At 43.8% G+C, this 22,424-nt stretch overlaps 1 protein-coding gene across 2 annotated transcripts; it reads right to left on the bottom strand.

Annotated features, from left to right (window-relative positions):
* Positions 1-1,151: 1,151 nt before the first annotated feature.
* On the bottom strand, positions 1,152-21,587 carry PSEN2 (presenilin 2). 2 transcript variants are annotated; one of them, XM_062490489.1, is made up of 11 exons: positions 21,562-21,587; positions 16,228-16,423; positions 15,255-15,484; positions 14,128-14,269; positions 13,213-13,280; positions 12,201-12,421; positions 11,252-11,350; positions 9,412-9,489; positions 7,689-7,805; positions 7,079-7,197; positions 1,152-4,607 (listed from the first exon to the last, which is right to left on the bottom strand). In XM_062490489.1, the coding sequence occupies exons 2-11, from the start codon at positions 16,369-16,371 to the stop codon at positions 4,452-4,454; spliced, it is 1,374 nt and encodes a 457-aa protein (XP_062346473.1). In that variant the 5' UTR covers positions 16,372-16,423; positions 21,562-21,587; the 3' UTR covers positions 1,152-4,451. The 2 variants fall into 2 exon arrangements, with proteins under 2 accessions (XP_062346473.1, XP_062346474.1); XM_062490490.1 differs by having other exon boundaries at positions 15,255-15,481.
* Positions 21,588-22,424: the final 837 nt, after the last annotated feature.

Here is a 22,424-nt window from a genome sequence, read left to right as displayed (position 1 = left end):
AAGATGCTCAGAAGAAATCTTTATTTATGTAATAAATTGAATTTAGCAATGCCTGGAGGAACCCCTGATTTGGGGCTTTGAGGAATGAAACTAGGACTGGATGATTTATTAAAAAACAGAAAAGGGGGAGAGAACACAAACAAAATGGACTGTGCAATGTAACAGCAGCATCTCACCCAGGACTGCACTGCTGAACACGCCATCACTCTGAAAACAGCTGCTTTTAAATGAATTCTTGTTCAGCGTGAGCTTGTTCCCACTGAAAGTCTCTCCGATGCTGGGCCAAAACTACAGCTGTGCTAGGGTGTGGGATGCCTGCCGTTTGTTTTTTTTTCCTGCCACGAAGCATATTCTATGGCCTTCATACTCTCTGAAGAACAAGGAGCACACGGCAGAGTAGTTTAAAATAGCTAGTCCTTCTCCACATAAACCTACTGCCCTCCTGTGGCTGCCAAGGAGCATCTCTAAAGCAGAAATGGAGATCAGGGGTTGAGAGAAACAATAAAGATAAATAACTGTACATTCCGTTTAACCAAAACTCAGTTTGAGTTACAAGGAAGAGGAAAGTAAACACAGTGGGATTAACTGGAAGTACCTATGAAGGAAAGAACAAAGAGCCTGAAGTTTTATGAATGAGACCATGAGTATCAAATGAAAGCTGTGTGCTTCTGCAAGGACTATGGTGTTTCTGGTATTTTCATTGTAACTGTGATGCTTCCTGTGCATCCTCTGAGGACAGGGCTCATCTCCAGTCTTTGACACACCGCAAACACTTAAACAAAACCCCAGACTTCCCACCAAAAGTTTCACTGGAGGTTGTATTGGGCAGACTCACCACTACATTTTTGTTCATGGACTTGTCTTCAGACTTAGATCTTAGAGACTGATGTATGCCCAAGATACATTCATTTCAGACTGGAGAGGAGAGGCGAGTGTGACCAGGATCACACAGGAAAATGCCAACACATGGCACCTCCTATAGGACTTCAGACACTGAGTGACACCAGGATCAAGAAATGCGTCACCTCAGTGTACCTGGCAGCTGTGCTGTTTCAGGGATGCACATCAGGGGGAACAGTAGGATTTCTTCAGAACATGCAGCAAGGTAACTCCAGTGAATGAACACATTAGCAGAAAGATGCTTTGCTGATTCAAGTTGCCAGGTCACTGAGTCAGTATCTCATGTAGCAGCCAGCTATGAGTAGGGTAAATCCTGCCCTCTGCATTTCACATCTTAGGCCATGCTGCACAATGTTAACATCACAAACAAAACTTCACTTTATGCACAGGTGAAAAAATCCAAAGAGATGAAAAATCACTCCATGTAATTTTAAAATTTGTGTGTCTGTGTGTATATGTACACACAAACACAAATATATATTTGTAGTAAATACATATGAACTTGTACACAATTATAACCACTCCATTATATCCATTATATACTCCTATCACTCACCAGGACAATACATTCTGTTGCACTGCCAGAATCTCTTGCTCAGTTACCTTTTAAATTGCAATTCTTTTAAGTTCTGCAGAATTGGTCAGTGGAAGGCCAGTCTTTGGCAAGCAGGTATCTGCAGAAAACCAGTGGTGATCCTTCAATATGTGAAGGTTCCCCTCCCAGTTTCTTCAAGTATCTACTCTGCTTTCATAAAAATAATTTTTAGCAATATGCTACAACCCTGATAAACCAAGAAGGATTTTTCTTTCAGTATATACCAAAAACACATATCTGTTCTACACCATGCAATACAAAAAGTAAAATCATATTTCCCAGTGATTCTAGTCTGATTTTGGCCCCATAACTGTTTTCATTGAAAAAAAACCAAACACAAACAAATAAATAGAAAAGGCAACTCTCACATAAACCTTAAAAATCAGCAAAGCTCTACGGATTTATATTTCCAAAGGAAATACCTTTTAGTAATAGTTAACTCTGTCTGCAGTTGTTAAGTCCAAACATTGCAAAGGTGAGAAATGAGGACAGAAAACTAACAACGACCAAGAGTTACTGACTTGTCCAGACTGAGACACACACACACACACACACACACCCTTGTAAAAACCCTTATGCACTTTTTAAAAATCAGTCTGAACCACTTGTATGATGTCCTTGTTAAATATCAAGCAGATGAGCTTGAACAGGTCTACTGGAAAAAGCACTACATAAAAAAATGTGTAATTCAAAGCCTTAGCTAAAAAGTATTTCCAGAAATTAAATTCTATGTGTCTCAATAACATTGCATTATTCATGAAATCTTGCATAATGTTATATTTACTGACACTGATTGTCTTGGTTTTGATAAGACAGGTGTGTGCTAAGGAAGAGCAGAGCCTTCCCTCTGAATTTGTATAATTTTGCAATTAAGGGGGCTCTCAGGCAAAGATATGGGGATAGGAACAACAGTTCTTTACTGAGATGTGTGTATATATATATATATGTGTGTGTGTGTGTATGTATGTATATGTATATATAACAAGGCAAACAAAACAACAGCTATGAAATCAACAACAAACAGAACAGGAACCCAGCAGCAGTTCTTTTGGTTGTGGAGACCTTTCCCCTGTGGTGCAGTTCCCATCCCAGCTGGCAGTCAGTGCCAGCTGGCTCCCGGTGGGCAGGGGCAGATGTGGCAATCCCGAGCAGCTGCAGGAGTGCTGGGGGTGATGGCAGCTGTGTCCCGGATGGGGAAGGGATGGAGGGAAGGCTCTGCTCACGGATCCTTACGGCAGTGTCGGTCCCGGTGCTCCAACAGGATGCTCGGAGGTGGCAGGCTGAGGCAGGAGAGCGTCCGAGCAGGGGGGTGCAGTGTCCCACAGTCGAGGAAAGGCAGCTCCTTGTGTTGGGATGGCAGGGAGAGGTTTTCCAGCGGCTGTCCCCTTCCGAGAGCCAAAATGAGCAAGAGAGAGCAACTGCCCCCAACTCTCCTTTACCTGCCCCTGATCTCTTGGTGTTCCCCCTCCTCCCCGCAACCGCAACCGCCCTTGCCCTTCGAGAGAAACTCCGAAAAGGGACAGGGAACCTCCCCCTATCACTACCATCTTAGCATGTCAATGGGAAAAAATTCCAGACAAAGAGGAGAGGAAAAAAGAAAAAAACAACCCCCAACACTGATCAGCTGTCAAAGAAAACTCAGCTTGTTTGCATAAGAGATGCAAGTAAAAAGAAAAGAAAAAAAATCACAGAACTTTGGCAACTATTGAAAAATTGACTCGAAGAATAGAAATAAAATTCTTTTCAACAGTGGACAAAACATAAAGCTTCAGTCTCTCATGTATTTTTTTACTGACATCAAGCACTGTGATTTTCTTAATGAGCTCACTTGAGGGTGTACAGCTGTTCCTAAAAGTAATGTAACAACAGATTGAAGTTTGGCCTTAATATTTTGATACAAACTATGGCTGGATTTTTCCAAAAAAGTCCCTTTGACACTAAATAGCTATTTTAAAATTTGTAGTTGAACAAATAATCTTTAAACAGTACAAAAACTTAGGTAAACCAAGTCTCAGTCCGTGTAAGAGAGGACCTCTTAATAAAGGGAAGGTAAATCCTCCTTTGGAGTAGTTACAGCTATGCACAGAAATGAGGCCAGAAACACATAGTAAGTTACAGGTCTGATTTACTGGAGTTGTTCAGTCACTTCCACCTTAGGGTCATTTCAGGACTGTAGTATGGGCCCAGAAAAATATTTCCTAAAAAATAAAACATTGGGAGGAGAGAGCAGTATCTGTTTCACACACTGAGGATCTGATGTACTGGAAGGGGCAGCCCTGCCTTCATCAGCTGCTTGCTGCAGTGGTGGATGTGCTCAGAGGCAGGAGCCTCATGTTCAGACATCCCACCACTAACATCCTGTCTTGATCCCTCTTGGCTCACTATGTCTAACTAAGGTCAGAATAAATGGGCCTTTGGGGCAATTCCAAAAGATGCTGTTTGCACAGCAGCCAATGTAGGAAGTTCAACTTCACTTTTCTAATGGCTCACACATTTCTATGTGCACACAGCCAGCTGTGCTTTTCCAATCACTTACACCTCGTGTTTGTACAACACTCAAATGTGGGAAGACGTAGAAATTCTAGAGTACAGTTAAAGATGACTGCAGTTCCCAGGCTAAAACACCTTACTTAGCTCCTGAAAGATCAGACCCCTCACCTCTCCAGTGTTCCATGCTACATACAGGTTTCTGTGCTCCTAACAGCCACTGTGCACATCAAATAAAATAAAAGTAACACTCTGACATCAGCTAGGAGCCAGGCTTTTAACCAAGAGTCCTGTGAAAAATCTCAGTTCAACACGTAACTATTAGATTTTTAGTACATAGCATGTCACAGAGTTAGTGTTTTCCTTACAAATATATGGCACTAAGTGTAAAAACTTTATGACCTATTCCAAACATTGTACCATACTTCACAGCAAAGCTTGAAAAAGAATCCTCTAACTCCCGCTTCTTCTAAATATACAGCTGGTGGGAAGCCAGGGTGTCCATGAACGGTCGCACAAGGTTGTCTGTCGAGAAGTAGAAGATCAAGCCAAAGGTGATGGAGATGGGAAGAGCAGGCAATGCTTTCTTAAAAACAGCCAGTAGTAAAAGTGTTAGGCATAAACCCTGTCAGAGAGAAGATAATAAAAAACACAAGAAGATAATAGTAAGATGACCAGAAATACATCTGTCACCAACAAGCCAACATACAGGTAATTATCTATATGCACTGTAGAGCACTGAAGCCAGCCTGAGCTACCAGCAGATGTGTATTTGCCCACAACTTCATTTCTCACACAAGCTGGCCATGTTTTTCCTCAGCAGTATTGAGCACAGCTGTCTGCTGAGAAAGTGGTATAAACTGCAAATGCAGAGGTACAGCTGGCCCCGAGAGGTAAACTTCTTTACACAATATTTTACTCCTTGTTCTGTGCCACTGTGAATGAAGTACTGATCCAGTAGACAAAAGCACTTTAAATCCTGGTGAATTGCACAGATAGATGTTCCACTGTAGGTCTCTAATACACAGCAGGATGTACTTATAATGCATTCTCTGTTTACAAGGTCCCTTCAGGTAAAAAAAGAAAGAAAAAAACAAAACAAAAAGAGGGAAAAAAAACCAAAACCCAGACCAAATAAAATACCACTGCTGTTCTTTTGGCTGGATTGTTTATTACAATGTGAGTTCTGGTTTTATTTGAATAGCAGGCCAAGATCTGCTTTTTGCAGCATGGGAGGAAGCGGTTGTATATTCTGGGTAGACACTATGGTTAAGTGTCTTTAGATATTAATTCCTTCTCTCATCAGAGCTCTTTTTAATTCCTCCATAATGACAAAACTTCAAAACCGGGCTCCAAAAATATCCACTAGCTAAAGATCAGCAGACAGGATTTTTAATTTTTTTTTTTTTAAATCAGTGTTTGTAGATTGCAAACTTGTTCACAATCCACCTGAGCCTGTAGTTCTGTTCTTATTCTCTCAGGGACCATATCTGGCCTACACCTGCTCTTTAAATCTCATCTCCCTTTTAAGATTTGCTTACTGCTGGGAAACTGGAGGGACATTCCTGGGAACCAGAAAGCCCCACAGCAGCAAGATTATGAAACTGCAAAAGGAGACAGAACAAGTTTTAACAGTGCCATAAAAGACACACAATGGGGCATTTGGACTCAAAGATAGATGGGCAAGAACATTTCCCCCAGCAAAGGGACCCCATGGTGGACTACAGCACATGGAGCTAGGGGATCCTATGGATTTCTCTGACCTCTGGGGTTGGAAAGGTTGAACAGACTCCAGTGAAGACAGCTCATTTCTAGTTCACATGCTTTTTTTGTTGGAACCCTGAAGCCTGGGAGTTTTAAACTTTTAGTGCTTTCTGACACTGACCCTCAAAAGAGCACTGCTTTTGACTTGGGGCTGTGGAGAAGGCTTCCAAATTTGAGTAATGGAGTTAGAATCACTAGTGTGTAGTTAGAATAAAGTGTGTAATTTCACATGGTGAAGGGTTTGGAATTTAGGTTTTTAGAATATAGTAATAGGTATGGGACAAGATGGAGGTTCTTGGGTGTTGTCTCTCTTTCTTGTTCCTTCTTCGTGGTTTCAGGTAGTAGTTTTTGGATTGGATAGTTGGTACTGCAGTGCAGGTCACAGGTGTTTGGTTATTGGGTCAGAAGTATAAATAGATGTTAGCTCTTAATTGGATAGCCTTCAAAAGACCTTGTAACTAGCTGGATTCAGCTCCATTTTCTCACTTTTGGCTTGATAGGTAGAAGTAAAAAAGATAGCTAAAGAACTCTGTACTTTAAGATTTAATAAACAACCAAGTCCAAACAAGAAATCCATCTCTTGAGCATTCAATCTTGACTCAGAGTGAAGGCAGAAGAAAAAAGCTAACCACTATCAAGACTTTTTGATGCAGAGTCTTCACAAGTGACAGTCACTTGCACTGGCCTTGGGATCTAAGTAGAAAAATAGAGGCCCAAGAAGGACACAGTAATAGATTTTCTTTCACATTCTAAAAATCCTGCTGTTGTCTTTCTGGTTAATTTCCATGAGGATGTTGAGGTAAACAGCAAATGTATAGTAATTGTTTTCCATTCAGGTGGAAACTTAACAGTGTGTCTTCATTAGACCTGGCAGGAGCAACTCTTTAGCAGCTACAGTATGTTAGTCATCTGCCCTTACTGATCATGTCCATGGATCTAACTCTCCTTCCTTCTCATTTTTTCCAGTTCAAATAGTAGAATAAGATAGGTCTTCACCCTCTTATCTATCAGCTCCCCTTAGCATAATGGAGTGAACCTTTTTAACTACACTTGCTAATCAGTGAAGAGTTCCCAATATTGACTCTTGTGGTTGAAGCAAACACACCAGCAGTTCCCTGGGGCTGTTTCACCCCCACCATGTCCACCCTTGGCTCTGCTCTGATTAGTCTGGATCGTTCTGCTGCAGTGGCTGTTTAAAGCCTAGAGACAGAGTATTCCTAAATACCTATCAGGATACCTGCACTGATTTAGCAGTGCTCAGTTGCTGGTACTTCTGGCAACACTTCTGGGCTGAACAGGGTGTGACAGAGCTTTTAAAAGCTGCTCACTTACTATGAGAATGGCTACAAAGCAGGCCAGTGTGGTATTCCAGTCTCCACTAGCTGTGGCAGCTGCTTTCCCAACAAGCACACTGTAAAATATGAAGTCTCCAAGGCCCAGTTTCACACCCCCTGAAAAAAAGTGGGAAAAAAAGCACAAATGTTAATTCTGAGCCTCCTGTTTTGCTTCCTCCTGAACAAATTCTTGTCCCCTGGGTAGCAGGTGAAGGTTCCTAGTGCTGGCTACCAACATGGACCCATACATTCCCAAGCAGGCTGATTGCTTTTGTCCTCCCTCATTCTCTGAGGTGCTTCCCTGGGCTGCTTTACAAATGAAAGTTGAAGAAGCAAAAGGACAGAGAGGGACAGGAGTCAAGGGGAAGAAAAACTGTTTAAACTGTACACGTAGCCAGCAGCTGTCACTGGAACCACAATCTGAAAACAGTTCTGCAGCAGCAAGAGGTAGCACACAGTCAGACTCAAGATCTTCACTGCTCAGCAAGCACAACTATTCAAATTAACTGCGATTACACCAAACAAGGTAACAGATTGTTAACCACAAAGAGTAAAAGACTCTGTCAGGCTCTGACTACACTGAAAACAAGGTATAAAGCTTCCCTTACTTTCCTCCTCCTCGAGCTCCTCTAAAGAAGTGATGGGGTGGGTTGGAACAGGACTCCTCATCTCTGACATCTGAGACTCTGCATGTGAAGGGCTCCTGAGGTGTTCTCTCCCATCCTCTGCTTGGTTTCACAAAAACAGGACAAGAGTGGATTACAGAAAAAAAAAAAAAAAAAAAAAGAAAGAAACACAAGAGACAGCTATGTTTATAACATGTTTTAGCCCATGAAATCCACACTCTTGTGAAGCTGCCCTGCAGTCTCTTGGAGGTGTGACTGTCAGGACCAGTTGAAACAGAGACATTTAGCAGCTCTGAGGGAAACATGCAAGTTATTGTTTGGAACAGTCAGAAGGTTGCACGTTCACAACTTCTCTGGCAGCCATCCAGAGAAGCTTTAACAAGTGAGCACGTACACAGTGAGACCTAACATTGCTCTGCACAGGCCAGAATGACAAGGAAAACCCACTAAAGTTAATATGCATTCCCACATTATTATACCTTTGGGGTGGAGGTGCTCAGGTATTCCCTAACTAGTCATATAACAAAAATGGATGACTAAGAGGACTGCCATTTATGAGAAGTCCTGAGTCACACTGACATTGGAGCTGACTGTTCACGTGTAAAAAGCAGACACATTTCATTGTCCACAAATTTAACTTCCCCCCTCCCCCCCCATTTAAAGCACATCTGACAGAGCCTTTGGCAGTACTTTCAGAAGGAGCCAGTCTGTGATATATGACTCTGACAGTTCCTATTTCACAGAAGCTCCTACAAACTCTTCAGTCCATGTCAGTTTGACAGGTTGCAGCTGCTGCAGGTGCAAGCAGACTGTGATCTGGGACACAGAGCTTCTACAGAGCATTCTGTACCCCTCAGCATGTAGTCTGTGCCTGCTCTGTGCCCCATTTCACAGCAGGACTGCATCCCTGCTATTCCTCGGTATGTCAGCTGCTTCATCCTGAAATAAGCAGCATGTTCAGTTATCAAACCTTTGCACACATTTATTGCTTTAACAATCAAAGGTATTGTCATCTCTGAAGTGCAACAGGACTACACGGGAAATCCTCCCAAAACCACAAGTAAGATTTTATTCAATCACCTTAAAAGTGCGGTTTAATTTGTATCTCAAGCAGATAAAAGCAAAGGCACCCATATTACTGCAGAACCAGCTACAATGTAATCTTCAATCAAAAAAGCTACTGGTGGATAACTGTCTTAACACAAGGCTTTACCCAAGGGTAAAGACATTTATTTTCTTCAGCAGGGTGAGCCACATTGCACTTACAGAGAGGTGCTCCATAGCACTGGTCTGAATGCAACACTGAAGTTCACCATCTCATATAGCTCATCAGTATTCTACTTAGGAGCCTATATTGTAATTTACCATCCCCAGTATGGAAAAATAACCCCCCACTAGCCCACTTTCAGCTTTGACTTCCGTACACCAAAGATATGAGTTGAACAACACTACTATTTGATTTGTTGTTTGTTTGGGCTTTTTTAAATAAAAGTGGCCTGAATACTGAAGCTTCCTATGCTGTCTGTTCATCTTTGCTGCCTGTCCTAACAGCAGATTTATGAACATCACTGAGTTCTGCAAGTAAAGATACTGAAAAAAAATTCATCCATCAGGATTTGGGGGCTTATGTCTACATTCAGTCTCAAACATATTTATTATTTCTGTAGGACAGTGCTCTGTATGGGAGAGGAACATGCAAACAAACCTGCATCCCATGTCTGCTGACATGGTCCCCTTGCTGCTGTGTCTGGCTTTGCCATTCCAACTGTCCACATCATAGCAGCTGGAAGAAAGAAAGTAATCAGCTGCATAAAACATTGGCCACTGTAGCTCAGAGGAAATAAGTATTTAGCTGTCCCTAGAAATACAAACCCTTGCCCCTATAAATGCTTCTAAAACAGTAGGCTTCCCTAGGCACTAAGAAAGCAAGGTGGGAGAAAGCCAAGGCAATGCATCCATTCAGGTTTTAAGAAAGTCCCAGAGCACAAGTAGCTAAGAGTCAATGTAATCTTCTCTGTGGATTAAAGAAAGCAAAATTTCAGAGCTAGGGTCCTCAACTCCTTTGTTTTCTTCCTGATTTCTGGCTCTTCTCTTCAAAAGAAACAATTTCCCAGGGAATGATGGTAACACAAAAGGTAACCAGAGGTTAACTAACACAGCTTATTCAGGTAGTGCTAAAGGTACAGCACACAAGTGAGGGATTGCAGAAGTTGTCAGAATGCGAGTTTTGTCTCTGCCTGTTGTGGTTCCATTCTGTCAAAATATTGCATATTTCTGTTTTGGTTCCAATAGCAACTGATGTTTGGGGGTTTATTCTTGGGATCCCTAAATTAAAAAGGAATACAAACCATTCAGAAATCAGTGGAAGGGAACTCAGATTGACTTTTTATTTAAGTGTGCATCAGTCTTCCTGATTTTATAGAAGCTAAGCTAAACAAAATAAGCTAAAGGAAACACAGTGCCTGCTTTTCCATGATGAGCTCAGACAAGGTGATGTTTTTTGCATCTAGAGGGAGCCACAGAATGTAGTCTTGCAATGAAGACACTAACCACTAACATTCTGGAAGTTTTTGTTCAGTGTTTATAATTTGCTGAACTGCATTCCCCTTTAAGAAAACTCTTGTTTCTTAACTAAAGCATGTGAGAGACTTCATCTAGATTGTCTCAGGTCAGTGTAACATAATCTCCTGTAAAAGGGAAGGCAGCTGAGATGAACTGAGACTCTGCTTGGAGCACATTAAAGTATTTATGTAACATTAAATGCTTGAAGGAAAAAAAATCAGGTAGTAGTCATCCTCAGCTTAGCACCAAACGTTTGGGAATAGCCCTTCATCTTCCAAGTGATGTAATGAAAAAGTCACTGAGGTCCATGAAGAACTTGAGTTCAGGTCCCATGAAGTTTGTGCCTAGCAACAATCTTATCTTAAGCATGTGGATAACTTTGGATAGGGGCACCAGACACCACGGTAGTTAAACAGCCCGAGAAAGCCAGGGAAGAGATGACTGATTCTGTTTGTAGAGCAGTACTTGATGGAGCCCTTTGCAAAGTAAGGAGCCAAACAATGAACAGTAAAGCAATTATATTCTAAGTACTGCCATCTGTACAGTACAGAGGGCAAGAGGAGGCTGCAGGAAGCATGGAGCCTCATCACACATTTAAAGTTTTTCTGTAAAGCATACACACAATGAATAAATGCATTGAGTGAGCATCCCCTCATCACAGAACTCGGCAAAGACTGCTGCCGACCACCACAGGGTTTTGTGTGCAGAAAAAAGAGGCATATTCTGCACTATATTCATGATAGGATAAATCTGTTTGTGAACATTCAGCTTCACAAGGTAAATGTGGCCTCCCTTTGGCTAATTAGAGTTAGCAACACTGTAGCAGGTGAATAAGGCTTTCTACAAATGGTCTGTTCCAGAACATAATTGTGCACCATTCTTAAGGCAAAAAAGTAGCTAAGACAGTACTCTTTGATTTGACACAGAAATAGTTTAATAGAGTCTCATCTGGCTAAAAACATTAACATTGTAATCTTACTCACATGAATATATCAATGCAGGGAAAATGGGCTCATTTCTCTCCTGTGCAGTTTCTACCAGCATTCTCAGTGGTCCCTTGGGACAGAGAACAGCCATCAAATCTGCAGAAAGAAAAGGACCAATCTCATCTTGAACTGTCATGCATATTTTACATTCTTTATCTTTAAGAAGATATTATCCCCTCAAATTTACATCTATCCATATAAACCAGATGATTTCTTGAATGGCACTTCCCACACTTTGCATAACTCTAGCTGTTCTAGTCCCTGAAAGTGTTGTTCACTTAAAATACCATCTCCAAGCCTTAATGTAATAATAAGAGTTTTCACTGTGCTAATCCTGTAAAAAGCCCCTTGAGAATACCACATGAGTTCTTTGAAAGCAGATGGCAGCATTTCACTGAGATGTTAAATTTAATTAGAGGATTAGTGGGGGTGCTTTGTTCACATTCCACAATCCATCACTACATACACTGGCTCTGTGTATGAATGAATGCCTTTAGTCCAGTACTTCTTTGCCTACCCTCTCTCCTCCATCAGATCTCCTCCCTCTTCTTCTACAGGTTCTCTTGAAACTTATAACTCATACCAAAATCCATGATCTCTTGATGACAATAAATAAAACCTGCAAGACTGTCAGGTCTGCTACTGATAAAATCCAACCACCCCTACCATGCAGCTAGGTGTAGTTCAGTCCTTCCTTGACTTGATGATCTACTTTGAAAGACCTGGTTGAGGTACACTACCTACATGAACAATTAGCAACAGACGAGGCAGGGAGTCAAATTAATTGCCCATCTGGCATTTTCTAAAGTTTTAGCACCATAAAGTTGTTTGTTGTTTTTGTTTGTTTTTTGTTTGTTTGTTGGGGGTTTTTTTTAAGGACATACTGAGATTGCCTTAGAGCAAACTCTCAAGGAGCCACACCTTGAGAGTCACAACCCAGACTTACCATAGATGGAGATTGCACCTAGAATCACCCATGCTGACCACTCAGGTAGATATTTAATGAACACCAATGCCATTAGAGCACTGATCATAATGAGATAAGCTTGCTGGAGCTGCAAGGGACCTTTCCAGTGGATGCAAATCATTCCAACAGCTCCAAAATTCCAGATGACTATGAACAGAGTGGGATAATCCATGGCCACGTTGTAAGTCTTCAATACTTCACTGAAATACCACAAGAAAATTTAGCTAAGCAGTGAAAGCAAGTGACATGCAAAGCATCCCACTGGCTGTAGTTAAACAAAAAAGCCCCAAAATACGCCAGGAGGAAGCAGAATAGAGCAAGTCTCATCATGAAAGGGGAACCTGCCCTTTGGCTACTTGCTGCTCTGAGCTCTGTTCCTCCTGCATGAGATGGATATGCTGTGTTACAGACCAGCACCACACTGCCTTAGTCTTCAGTTCAACAGCAATTCCAAGAGTTTGAGCAGGCAGGATTTCAAGTCTTAAATGAGAGTAGGACTGTGGCTCCATGACTGTCTACATCCAAAAAATCACATCAGTGTCATCCCAACAGGTACAATATGCTCACAGTTAAAAATGTTCTAAAAAATGTCACCCACAAGTAAAAGTTTCCTTTCACCTGAGCTGGGAGCTAAGGGAATGAACTTGAAACAATGCTAAGAAAAAAGACAAATCAGAGAAGTAACTCAGCACATATAAAGTGCCTTTCCACATGCTTGTCAATGTATAATCCAGGGCCTCTGTACCACAAGATTCAGCCTGTTCATTTCATGCCCACAGTATCACTTCCTAGCGATTTTTGTAGAATTGAGCATTGACTATTAAAGATTTTCTTTTCCACTTTTTAAAAGAGAAAGCTATCTTCTTCTAACAACATTTAAATGTCCATTTAGATGAGGGGACACATTCAATTTCTTGTTCAAAGTGGGAATTCTCAGCAAGGAGGTGAAGGAGCCTTGAACTGCCAGGTTACCTGCACCATTCCCACTTACCCGAGGTATATGTAGGTAAAGAGGAAGAGCAGCATCAAGGAGGACAGGATCAGCCAGCCGTGGATGAACTATCAAGGGCAAGAAGAAACAGTGACTGTAGGGGCTGTTACCCCTACAGAGGTCACAGAACTGCAGCCTAATAGTCTCCTGCACTCCTCTTCCAGGTTCCAAAGACCTTGCCTTCCCTGTGGTCATGGAAGGAGGAGGGACAGCCAGTTCCTCCCAATTCTCCCACTTTCATTTTGTATTCTGTCTCTTAGGGTTTTTGTTGGTTTGGGTTTTTTTCAGTCTCCAGCCTAAGCATTTTCATGGGTATCCACACCGGCTGCTAGCTCATACAGGTGAGCACATTCCTTCTGTTTGCTAGGAAGGAGGAGAGGTTTGTCCAAGGCTGTAAAATAAACTCTGTCTTTGGGACAAGTTGAAAAAGCAGGAATAAACAGAGCTCAAATGCTGGGCTGGTGCCACATATAAGAACTCCCTGAGCACCATAGAACCTGAATGTGCCTTTCCTTCCAAGCCTTGTGCTCTTCTACCAGAGCTTCCACAGGCAGGAATAATAGCAGTTCCCACAAAGCTTGTTCTGAAATGTCTTAATAGAAGGCATTCATAGTAAATGGTACAACTTAGTCCGTAAGTACAAATGGCAAAACATTTGGATCAGATGCAGAAAATGCAGACCTGACTAATACAAAGTAGCAGACCTTCCTGCCATTAGTGACAAAAAATAGCAAAGCCTATTCAGAGCCACAGCTCCATCACTACTGACAAAGACTTCTGCACAGTATGATTCCTGCTGTGCCTAAGATGAGGATGAGCCAGTGCAGTGCTTGTGTTTCTCACAGCCTTGCAAGGCCCATTTGATCCCAGGCTCACAGCACAGAGGTAGAAAAGGCTCTGGCATGAATGCTTTACCTTGTAGCAGCGATATTTATAGAGCAGCACTAGGAACACGGTCATTACAATGATGACACTGATCATTACGATGGTGTTCAACACCGAGTTCAAGAGACGCTGGCCCACAGATGGGGTGTCCTCACTGAAAGGGGTGTAGATCCTGCAGGACAAAGCAAAAGCCATGTAAAGTATAGATATTCTCTTCTAACCATCTGTCCCATATAAAACTAGACCTCTCTGTGTGTGAGAAAGAAAGGGAGGTAGGACTGCCAAGGACAGCAAACATGAAATGTAGCCTCAGAAGGGGCTGAGCTTAAGTTAATTATCAACTAAAGATTAGTGGTCTCTATCAAAAGCACATTCTTACAGAGCAGCTGTGGCTGGCAGAGCTCTAAGCAAAAAGACCTAAAGTGTAAATTACTTTATTTTAGTAAGTGCTCTGCAAGCCATGAATCTTTATTGCATGCTCTGGAACCTCTCCATGACAATTACAAGGATGCTTCCCAGGTGCTGTTCTGAAATGGGGGACACCCTTTCTTTCCACAGTTGGTAGGAGAGTCTTGGACTCTTTTATCCCTTCTTACCACCCTACACCTCTTCACCCATTTTGTTTCCTTTGATTCAGGGGACCATAGCCCCCTTTTCTCCACCCCATATGTGAAGCACAGTTAGAGCCCCAGGAGACAGGCCCCAGGAGCCAGGCACTGTCAGCAGGAGCTGGACGGAATTACGTATCCACACCTCACACACAATTCTTTAGGAACCAGAAATATCACCAGGAAATGAGACACTCATCCAAATGAACATGCTATTCCCTGATTACTGCCAGCTAGTGAGTGAACAGCCTAGGAGTTCAGCCTGGGCCTTTTATGCTGCAGAATGAAGCAGCTTCATTATTATGCTGCTCACAGGCCTCACTCAGGACACCCTAAATGACAGCGCTAACGGATCAGTGTAATGCAGGTATGGGAAAAACTTAACACAGGTGAACACAGCATACTTCAGTAAGCATTCTGTATGTTCCTACAGCCACCTTTACCATGTAAAGGTTGTCCCAGCCTGCCAAGGAAGCACTGTGCATGCACAGTGTGTGTGTGTGGAGCAGGGGGTCCCACATACTCAGGCTGTTTGCAGACCCCACTTACAGCTGCCCGTTTTTCTCCGTATAGAAGCGCACTGACTTTATGGTGGCGACGACAACAATCATACAAAGGGTGACAGGCACAAAGAGCATGATTACATGCTTTGCTCCATATTTCAGAGTCAGTTCCTCCTCTTCATTTTCCAGGGCATTTTCTCTCACTGGAACACCCGAGCCAGACATTTCTCCACTAGCAATATTGCTGGGGCCACGGCTGCTGCCTGCTCTCCTCTTCTGAAAAGAAACATTAGCAAATGTGTAAAATGCTTCTTTTCTTCGTGTTCAAAGCTTGATTCCGTCATATCTCAAAAGGCTGCTGTAGGCCACCACAGCATAGCAGCTGAGTCCTAATAGAAAGGTACCAACTGAACAATACTTTTAGAAATTCCATTAAATTCCATTGTAAACAGGTTGCAACAGAGTTTTTAAACCAATTCCATGAGTATCTAAGGACCTCTCCAAATGCAAATACATAGAGAGACACATGAATATGATGGGCAAGATGCCCAGAATGAAATAGAAAAAATGTCATCTGAGGTGATATAAGCTTGACATGTTCCTCCTCTCCCAACAATGCTGTGCTTGCTTTATCCTGCTGCTTTGCTGGCAGCTGGACTAAATTCTGTTCTAACATTAGATGTGTCTGACCAGAGCAGACAAAGGGTATCTGGCAAAACAAGAAGGCCAAAAAGGATATCCTGCAACAGTCATATGTGCATCAGGACCTGATTAAAACCCTGTATCTTTACCAAAAGGAAGGAAAAGGGAGGAGTATATATGGAGATAAAAATGGGGGGAAAGTCAGTGTGGAGGAAATGGCAGCAGGCAATGCTGCTGCTGGCTGAAAGACACCAGAGCAACAACACTGACCAAAGTCAATCCTAGAATCCAGTCTGGTAGGAGGGATTGAGGGGTAGCAGGACTACTTCTGTCACTGCACTCCATGTCCTCACTCCCCAGGAGGGACACAAACCTACCCTATGTGCCTGTGCTTCCCCTGCTGCTGAGGCTTGCAGGCCATCCTGGTAGGAAGGTATTGGAGGGCTCTCTGCAGACATCAGGGATGTTCTCTCATTGCAGGGCTCCTCCTCGCTGTCGGAATTGTTCATGAACGTGATCATCGCCACTTTCCAAGGGAGCACTCAGGAGGGCACAGCCAAGCACTACTCAAGGCTGTGGAGACAGGCAGAGCAGAGGGAAGAAAACAGTGAACACCACACTGCAAATAACTGAAAGTCTGAAGAGGATTCAGCAGATTTCAGCAGGGAGGCTCCAGGACACCATGTAGTTCCATCTTCTCCCAAGAGCAGATTTATCCTGCTCCTACCCAGGCATGACAATCTGTTCAGCTGAAGTCGCTGGGACTGCTGCAGGCACGGGTATCAGCAAAATGCAGCACTAAAGAAACTTACTTCACCACAGCTTTCATACTTGCTGCTTCTATTTCCCCTCCCCCATCAGTACACCTTACCTTTCACAAAGGAGGTTTCTCAGCGCTCAGTGTTTGGCAGGGGCCAGACACAGCTTCACCTCACACACTGGCTGCCTGTCAGAAAGCTCAGAGAGCTCAGCTCTTACACAACACTCCCGCGAGCATCAGCAAGGAGCAGAAGTTTCTTAGTAACCTGGAGCCTCAGCTTTACATAAGCCACTAATCAGGAGCTACATGCTGTCTTATGACTGTTTATTAACCAGATGAATTTTATTAGCAGTGCTTCTCTTTGTTGATGAAGAGGTTTGCATAGCAAGGGAAAGACCTGTCTCCTTAGGAGAGCCACTTGTGGGTTTTTCCTTATGTTGTCTTGTAATTAGAAGCAAAACTACTTGGATGGGAAAAAAACATAGAGAATAAATGGGGGGGCTAGAAATACCTGGCCTCTTTTCACATACTGCTACGCAAAAAAGCAGGCAAAGCAGTGACAGAATGCAGAAAGGAAAGGAACAGCTCTTTCTAGACACCAGAGAAGGTGCTCTGCCCTGAATACCGCAGAACAGCCTTTAAAATCGGGATTTCAGGAAGTTAAAAATGCAACTAATAAGAAAATTCTTTTTAGCATTTATTAAGTCAGCTTAACAAAGCAAGTAATTAATCATTTTCTGATACTCAGCCACTTGTCCACAAGCAAAACCATATCTCTATGCACTGTAAGCAGTTTTATCTACCAGAACAACTCTCCTCTACAGAACCTTACCCAAGCTTCTGTGTCTCAGGAAATAGAAGAGGAAGCTGAAGAAGCCATGTGATTTGGACACAGTCACTTAAATGTGAATCATACATTCACAGCCCAACCAGCACACCCTGATATCAGAGTAGATACTTTCAAGATCTGTGAGATACTCTTGCTTCTCACTAAAGAAACTGAAATTCACTTTGGAGGAAGGAAAGAGGTAGGAGTAGGAGACCCTCCTTTCTTTCACAGGCCTCCTCAACACATCTGCACCTCCAAAAAATTTTAGAACGTCAACTCAGTCCACCCAAGTGAAACATTTTTCAGACATCTGCTCCTCCCCTGGCTTCTCTTGATTTTTCATACCATTTTGTTCCTCCTTTGGTGATAAAAGTGGTACAGATATGGGAAACAGAAGCTGGGCTAACCCTCACACCAGGCCTGTCACCTTCATAGTAATCCCATGTTCTTACCGAGTGAGCTGCTTAACACCTGTGTGCTTATTTCTCACAGAGACCAAGATCTCCTCTCTGGATGCTTAACATACTCTTTTGACTGAGCACATGAGGGCTCACAATTTACAGCTAGGACACTAGACTCTGCTCCAGTTATAGGATTTAGGTCTTTAAAGAAGTCAGATACGTGAAATCGTTCAATCATGACACTTCTGGATGAGGAACAGGATAAACTTGCATGCCACAGGATCTGTGACTTATGGAATTTAACTCTCAAAACCTTCTGCTCATGTCAGAGACCAGGGAGGAAATAAAAAAAGCTTTACTCACTGATAGTTTGGGACCAATATTTAGGTTTCAACAACCTCATGAAAATACAGAAGAACTTTTTCTCGCATTATTTAAGAAATCATTTTTGCTACATAAAGAGAGCAATTCTGCAGAGGACTTTGAAGAGTCCTTTGAAGAGACAGCCAGTTAGCCTACTTTCAATACCCTAGTTATGCCCACAGAGGAGTTAAACCAAAAGCAAAACCACTGTGCCAATTACTAACCTTCACAGTTACACGGGAAGAAATAAACTCATGTTGAAATGCAGCCAATTTTAAGGACATTTTCTCTTATGCTTCCCCAACAAGGATATGGATATTCAAAGGTGCCATGATACTTCTGGTCAGCAAGCAGATTCAGGCCTGAACACAGCTTCACTGTCCCTTGTTTACATAGCCGTGGTTCCAGTGACGGTTGATAAAAAGAAACCCCAATGAATCCAAGACTTTACAGGAGCTCCTGTGGCAGACACCAAAGTCACAGCTGCCTTAGACTGATCTAAACTGTCCTGCCAAAGGGTTGTCTCACCACCCTACAACTCTCTGGTGCCAACACCAGGTGCTCATCAGCTGTGTCCTCCTGCTTTTGAAAAGACAATGAGGCACCAGTTTCCCTTTGCTGCCACAGAGCCAGGTCGCAGCAGGGCTGGCCCCAAGAGTGGCTATGGAAGCAGCCCCAGTGGCAGTGCCCACACCAGGAATACAGAGCACTGTGCATCCCCTTTCCAGCAGCACTGAGCCTTAAGGGGACAAGCCCTCTGCTCGCTGCCAGACAAGCAGCCCACCCTCACCTCAGGTCTACAAAACGTATGGCAGTGTAGCTCTGTGGTTCTTACCTAAGCAGGGGCCTTGAACATATGCTTTACAGGGGCAGGAACACTGGCTCTACCCCTCTGCCCCACCACAGACCCAGCAGGGATTTTGTCTAATGCCACTATTTATTCATCAGAGGTGCACTTTGAACTGGCACCAAGGCTGTGCTGGCTGCCAGAGAGAGCTGTGGTTTGAGCAATCTGTCCTCCAGAGGAGGAAGGACCAGCCTGCTCACTCTCACACACATGCCCAGCATGACAGCACCCTTTGGGCTGAGCACAGGGAGAGAACAGAAAGCCAGGGACTTGCTTGACAAACAAAAAGGGAGCCACAGAGCACCAGGCAGCTAAAGACAGGGGTGTTACAAAGCCACAGTCTTTTCTGGTCTTATTTCACTACTTAAACTAAGGAAAAGGGTCGTGTGGAAATGATTTCTGCCTGCCAAAAGGATGCTGCATACACCATAATGGAAAGCAAGGGAACCTTCTTTCCTACTCATGCTCATGACAGCAAATACATCTGTGCATATTGACTGTTTTTCTAGGCTGAGCTGAAAAAGGGGGAAGGGCAGCTCAGGAATAGAAAACGTGGAGCACTGAGATAAACGTAAGCTGTATCTGTATTCAAAGAAAGCTTTAAAGCATGATCTACTACATACATTAAACAATGTGCCAGTCCATTATCAAACTGAAGCACTAAGTTTTATCAGGCTAGGTTCTCCTCTCTGCCTCTCAAACCATCAGGTCCCGTTCAAAAAAATCATATAATGCTTAAGAGCAAAATGACCCAAATCTCTAAACTTTACTGCAAAAATGAAAGGGGACAAAAACTAGGCCAGTAGTAAATGCTTCTTAGAGGAGGTGAGATGGGAATAGAATTACTCCTGCTTTACAGCAGTCTTGTGAATCCTACAGGGAAGTACGAATCACTGACTTTCTTTCCAGATGTCCTTCATGCCATAACCTCTTTTCTCAACTGCAAAAAAACCCCCCAGCTTTATGGATTTTGATTAAACTGGGCCAGTTCACTAACATTAAGATTTAGCCTCACTTTGCCTTTTATTTTTATGCTGCAAACAATCTAAATCCTTTGCTTTGCATTTCATACATCACAAATAATACCACTACAATATACAGCACAGAACAGCTGCTATAGCCTGGCAGAATATCTAATTATCCACTTGAGAGTTAAAATTCCTTCTTATCCACATTGTTCTCACTGATGACAATTAGAAGAAGAGAAATGTATTTTTGCTATATTTAGATCAAGAGAGAGCTTTGGGATGATACTGACAGCCTGATGTTCTCCTAAGTTTTGACTGCAGCAACCACTGCTGCTGGTAAATATGAAGAGAAGGAAATAAACTTTTAAGAAATCAGAAGTGGTGGGGCCAAAATTAGGAGGAAGGATTTCCATGTTCTTGCCAATAAATAAAGTCAGAATGGGCTAAAATGACTGGGGGACTTGGAACACAGCATCTGTGTGCAAATACCACCCAATTTCAGCCCCTCCAGAACACAAAAATAACAAAACACAAGATGCTATGGGAAGTTGCAAAGATTTGTAGCTTTCTGTCTATATTCTGGCTGAACTAGCACTGCTTTCTCTTGTCCCACAAGAAAGGCACAAGATGTAGCCCCAGAGGGCAATTCTGCTGGCAAAGCTGAAATCGGACCCTCCCCGAGAGGGTCAGAAGGATTATTTTGCCAGCATCGAGCCCAAATACTCTATCAGCCAACTCCTTGTCACCGCATAAAGGCACCACAGCCCAGCAGAACTTCTCACACAAGTAAAAACCTCAAAGCCCGGCTCACACTTCGCATGCGGGAGCGGCAACTCGCGTTGGTCCCAATACTGCTGAGGACATCAGAGCCAGCAGGAGCTGGAGGAGACACTTCGGGGACACCCAAGGACACCCGTGCTGGGGCTGAGCTCCTGTGTCCCAGCCGAGCGGCTTCTTTCCCCTGGGCTCCCAAGGGGACACAAGCACACAGCGGGGCTGGGACTGCTTCCCTGCGCATCCAAGTGCATGGCCAGCCTGGCCGTAGACACAGGCAACAAACATTAAATAAAAGGCGGGGGGGGGAAGCCAAGATAAGCCCCACCCCACCAGGCAGAGTTTTTGCAGGAGGCCAGAAGAGACCTTGCTCCCATTTCTATGTTCTTGCTCCCCTGCTGCCCTTTTGAACGCTTAAAAATATCTGGCTGCTTCTCTGAAGGTGTGCCGGAGGCGCTTCCAAATGAAAGCCGGGATACGCCGCCACCACCCAAGAGAAACAGGTATACAGATATTTTAACACATGTACGTACACAAACACATGAGGAAATATGTATCTTTTCATATACAATACGCACCTACGTAAGAACACACACATGTACGTATATACGCACATACAGAGACACAGGTAGTGGGAGCGCGGTAACCCCTGACCCCGCGGCTTGCCAGACCCGCCCCGTCCTGCCCCGTCCCATCCATGGCCCGCAGCATCCCGCCGGCACAAGACCCCAGTCCCGCATCCCGGTCCCCGGCCGGCCCCGCTGTTTACCTGCTCCCGGTACCGCACGCGCCCCCGCCGCTCCCATTGGCTCCCGCCCCAGCGCCGGCCGGGAGGGAAGGGCGCGCTCACCCATTCGCGGCTGCAGCCGTCGTTCGGCGGCTGTCCCCGCCTACGGGCCGCTCTCCTCCAATAGGAGAGAAGAACGGCAAGAGGATTGGCCAATAGGAAAGCGGCTGTCGCCGCTCGCCCGGTGCCTGGTGGCGCCCTGTGAGGCGGCGGTGGCGCCATGGTGGGGCGGGGTCAGGCGGTGTCCCGGAGTGCCTGGGGTTGGAACGGGCCGCCAAGGTCGTCCAGTGCCAACCCTTTGCATGGCTTGGAGCTTTCCACTAAGCTATGTTGCTCAGAGCCCCGTCCAACAAGGCCTTGAACGCTTTCCAGCGATGGGGCATCCGCAGCTTCTCTGGGCAACCTGTGCCCGCGCCTCACCACCGTCAGAGTACGGAGCTTCCTCCTAATACCCAACAGAAAATCGAAACGTACTCTCTTACAGTCTGAATCCCTTCCCCCTTCTCTTGTCGTTAAATGCTCTTCTAAAAAGTCCATTTCTGTTTTGTAGACTCCTTTCAAGTATTGGAAGGCTTAAATGCTTATCAGCTTATCCCTACAGTAAATAAAATTATATGCAAGCATGTAGCTCCTGATGGAAATGAATAGTAAATAATAACACAGAAGTGTGGAGGAGTAAACAGAGAAATCAGAGGAAATGGCCAAAGAATAGTTCTGCTGGAATTGTCTGACCCCGCTCGGTTTATAGATAAGAGGGTCGAATAAGGAAAATTACAATTTCACCCTATCTGTAATGGGTGTGGGGAGTTTGTATTTTCAGACCGGGTTTTTGTTTAAAAGTTAAA

The sequence above is a fragment of the Cinclus cinclus genome, chromosome 3, assembly GCF_963662255.1.
Source record: "Cinclus cinclus chromosome 3, bCinCin1.1, whole genome shotgun sequence".
NCBI lineage: Eukaryota > Metazoa > Chordata > Aves > Passeriformes > Cinclidae > Cinclus > Cinclus cinclus.
This window is presented reverse-complemented; position numbering and strand designations above follow the sequence as displayed.

What these genes read in the sequence shown, in the direction of transcription:
- PSEN2 (XM_062490489.1), bottom strand. Translation starts at nt 16,371, where the DNA reads ATGATCACGTTCATGAACAATTCCGACAGCGAGGAGGAGCCCTGCAAT. An exon ending in TTTACCTACATATACCTCGG is followed by an intron (nt 12,422 to 13,212) that starts GTAAGTGGGAAT and finishes GTGGTATTTCAG; the next exon opens with TGAAGTATTGAAGACTTACA. An exon ending in GGAGCTCGAGGAGGAGGAAA is followed by an intron (nt 7,198 to 7,688) that starts GTAAGGGAAGCT and finishes ACTTTTTTTCAG; the next exon opens with GGGGTGTGAAACTGGGCCTT.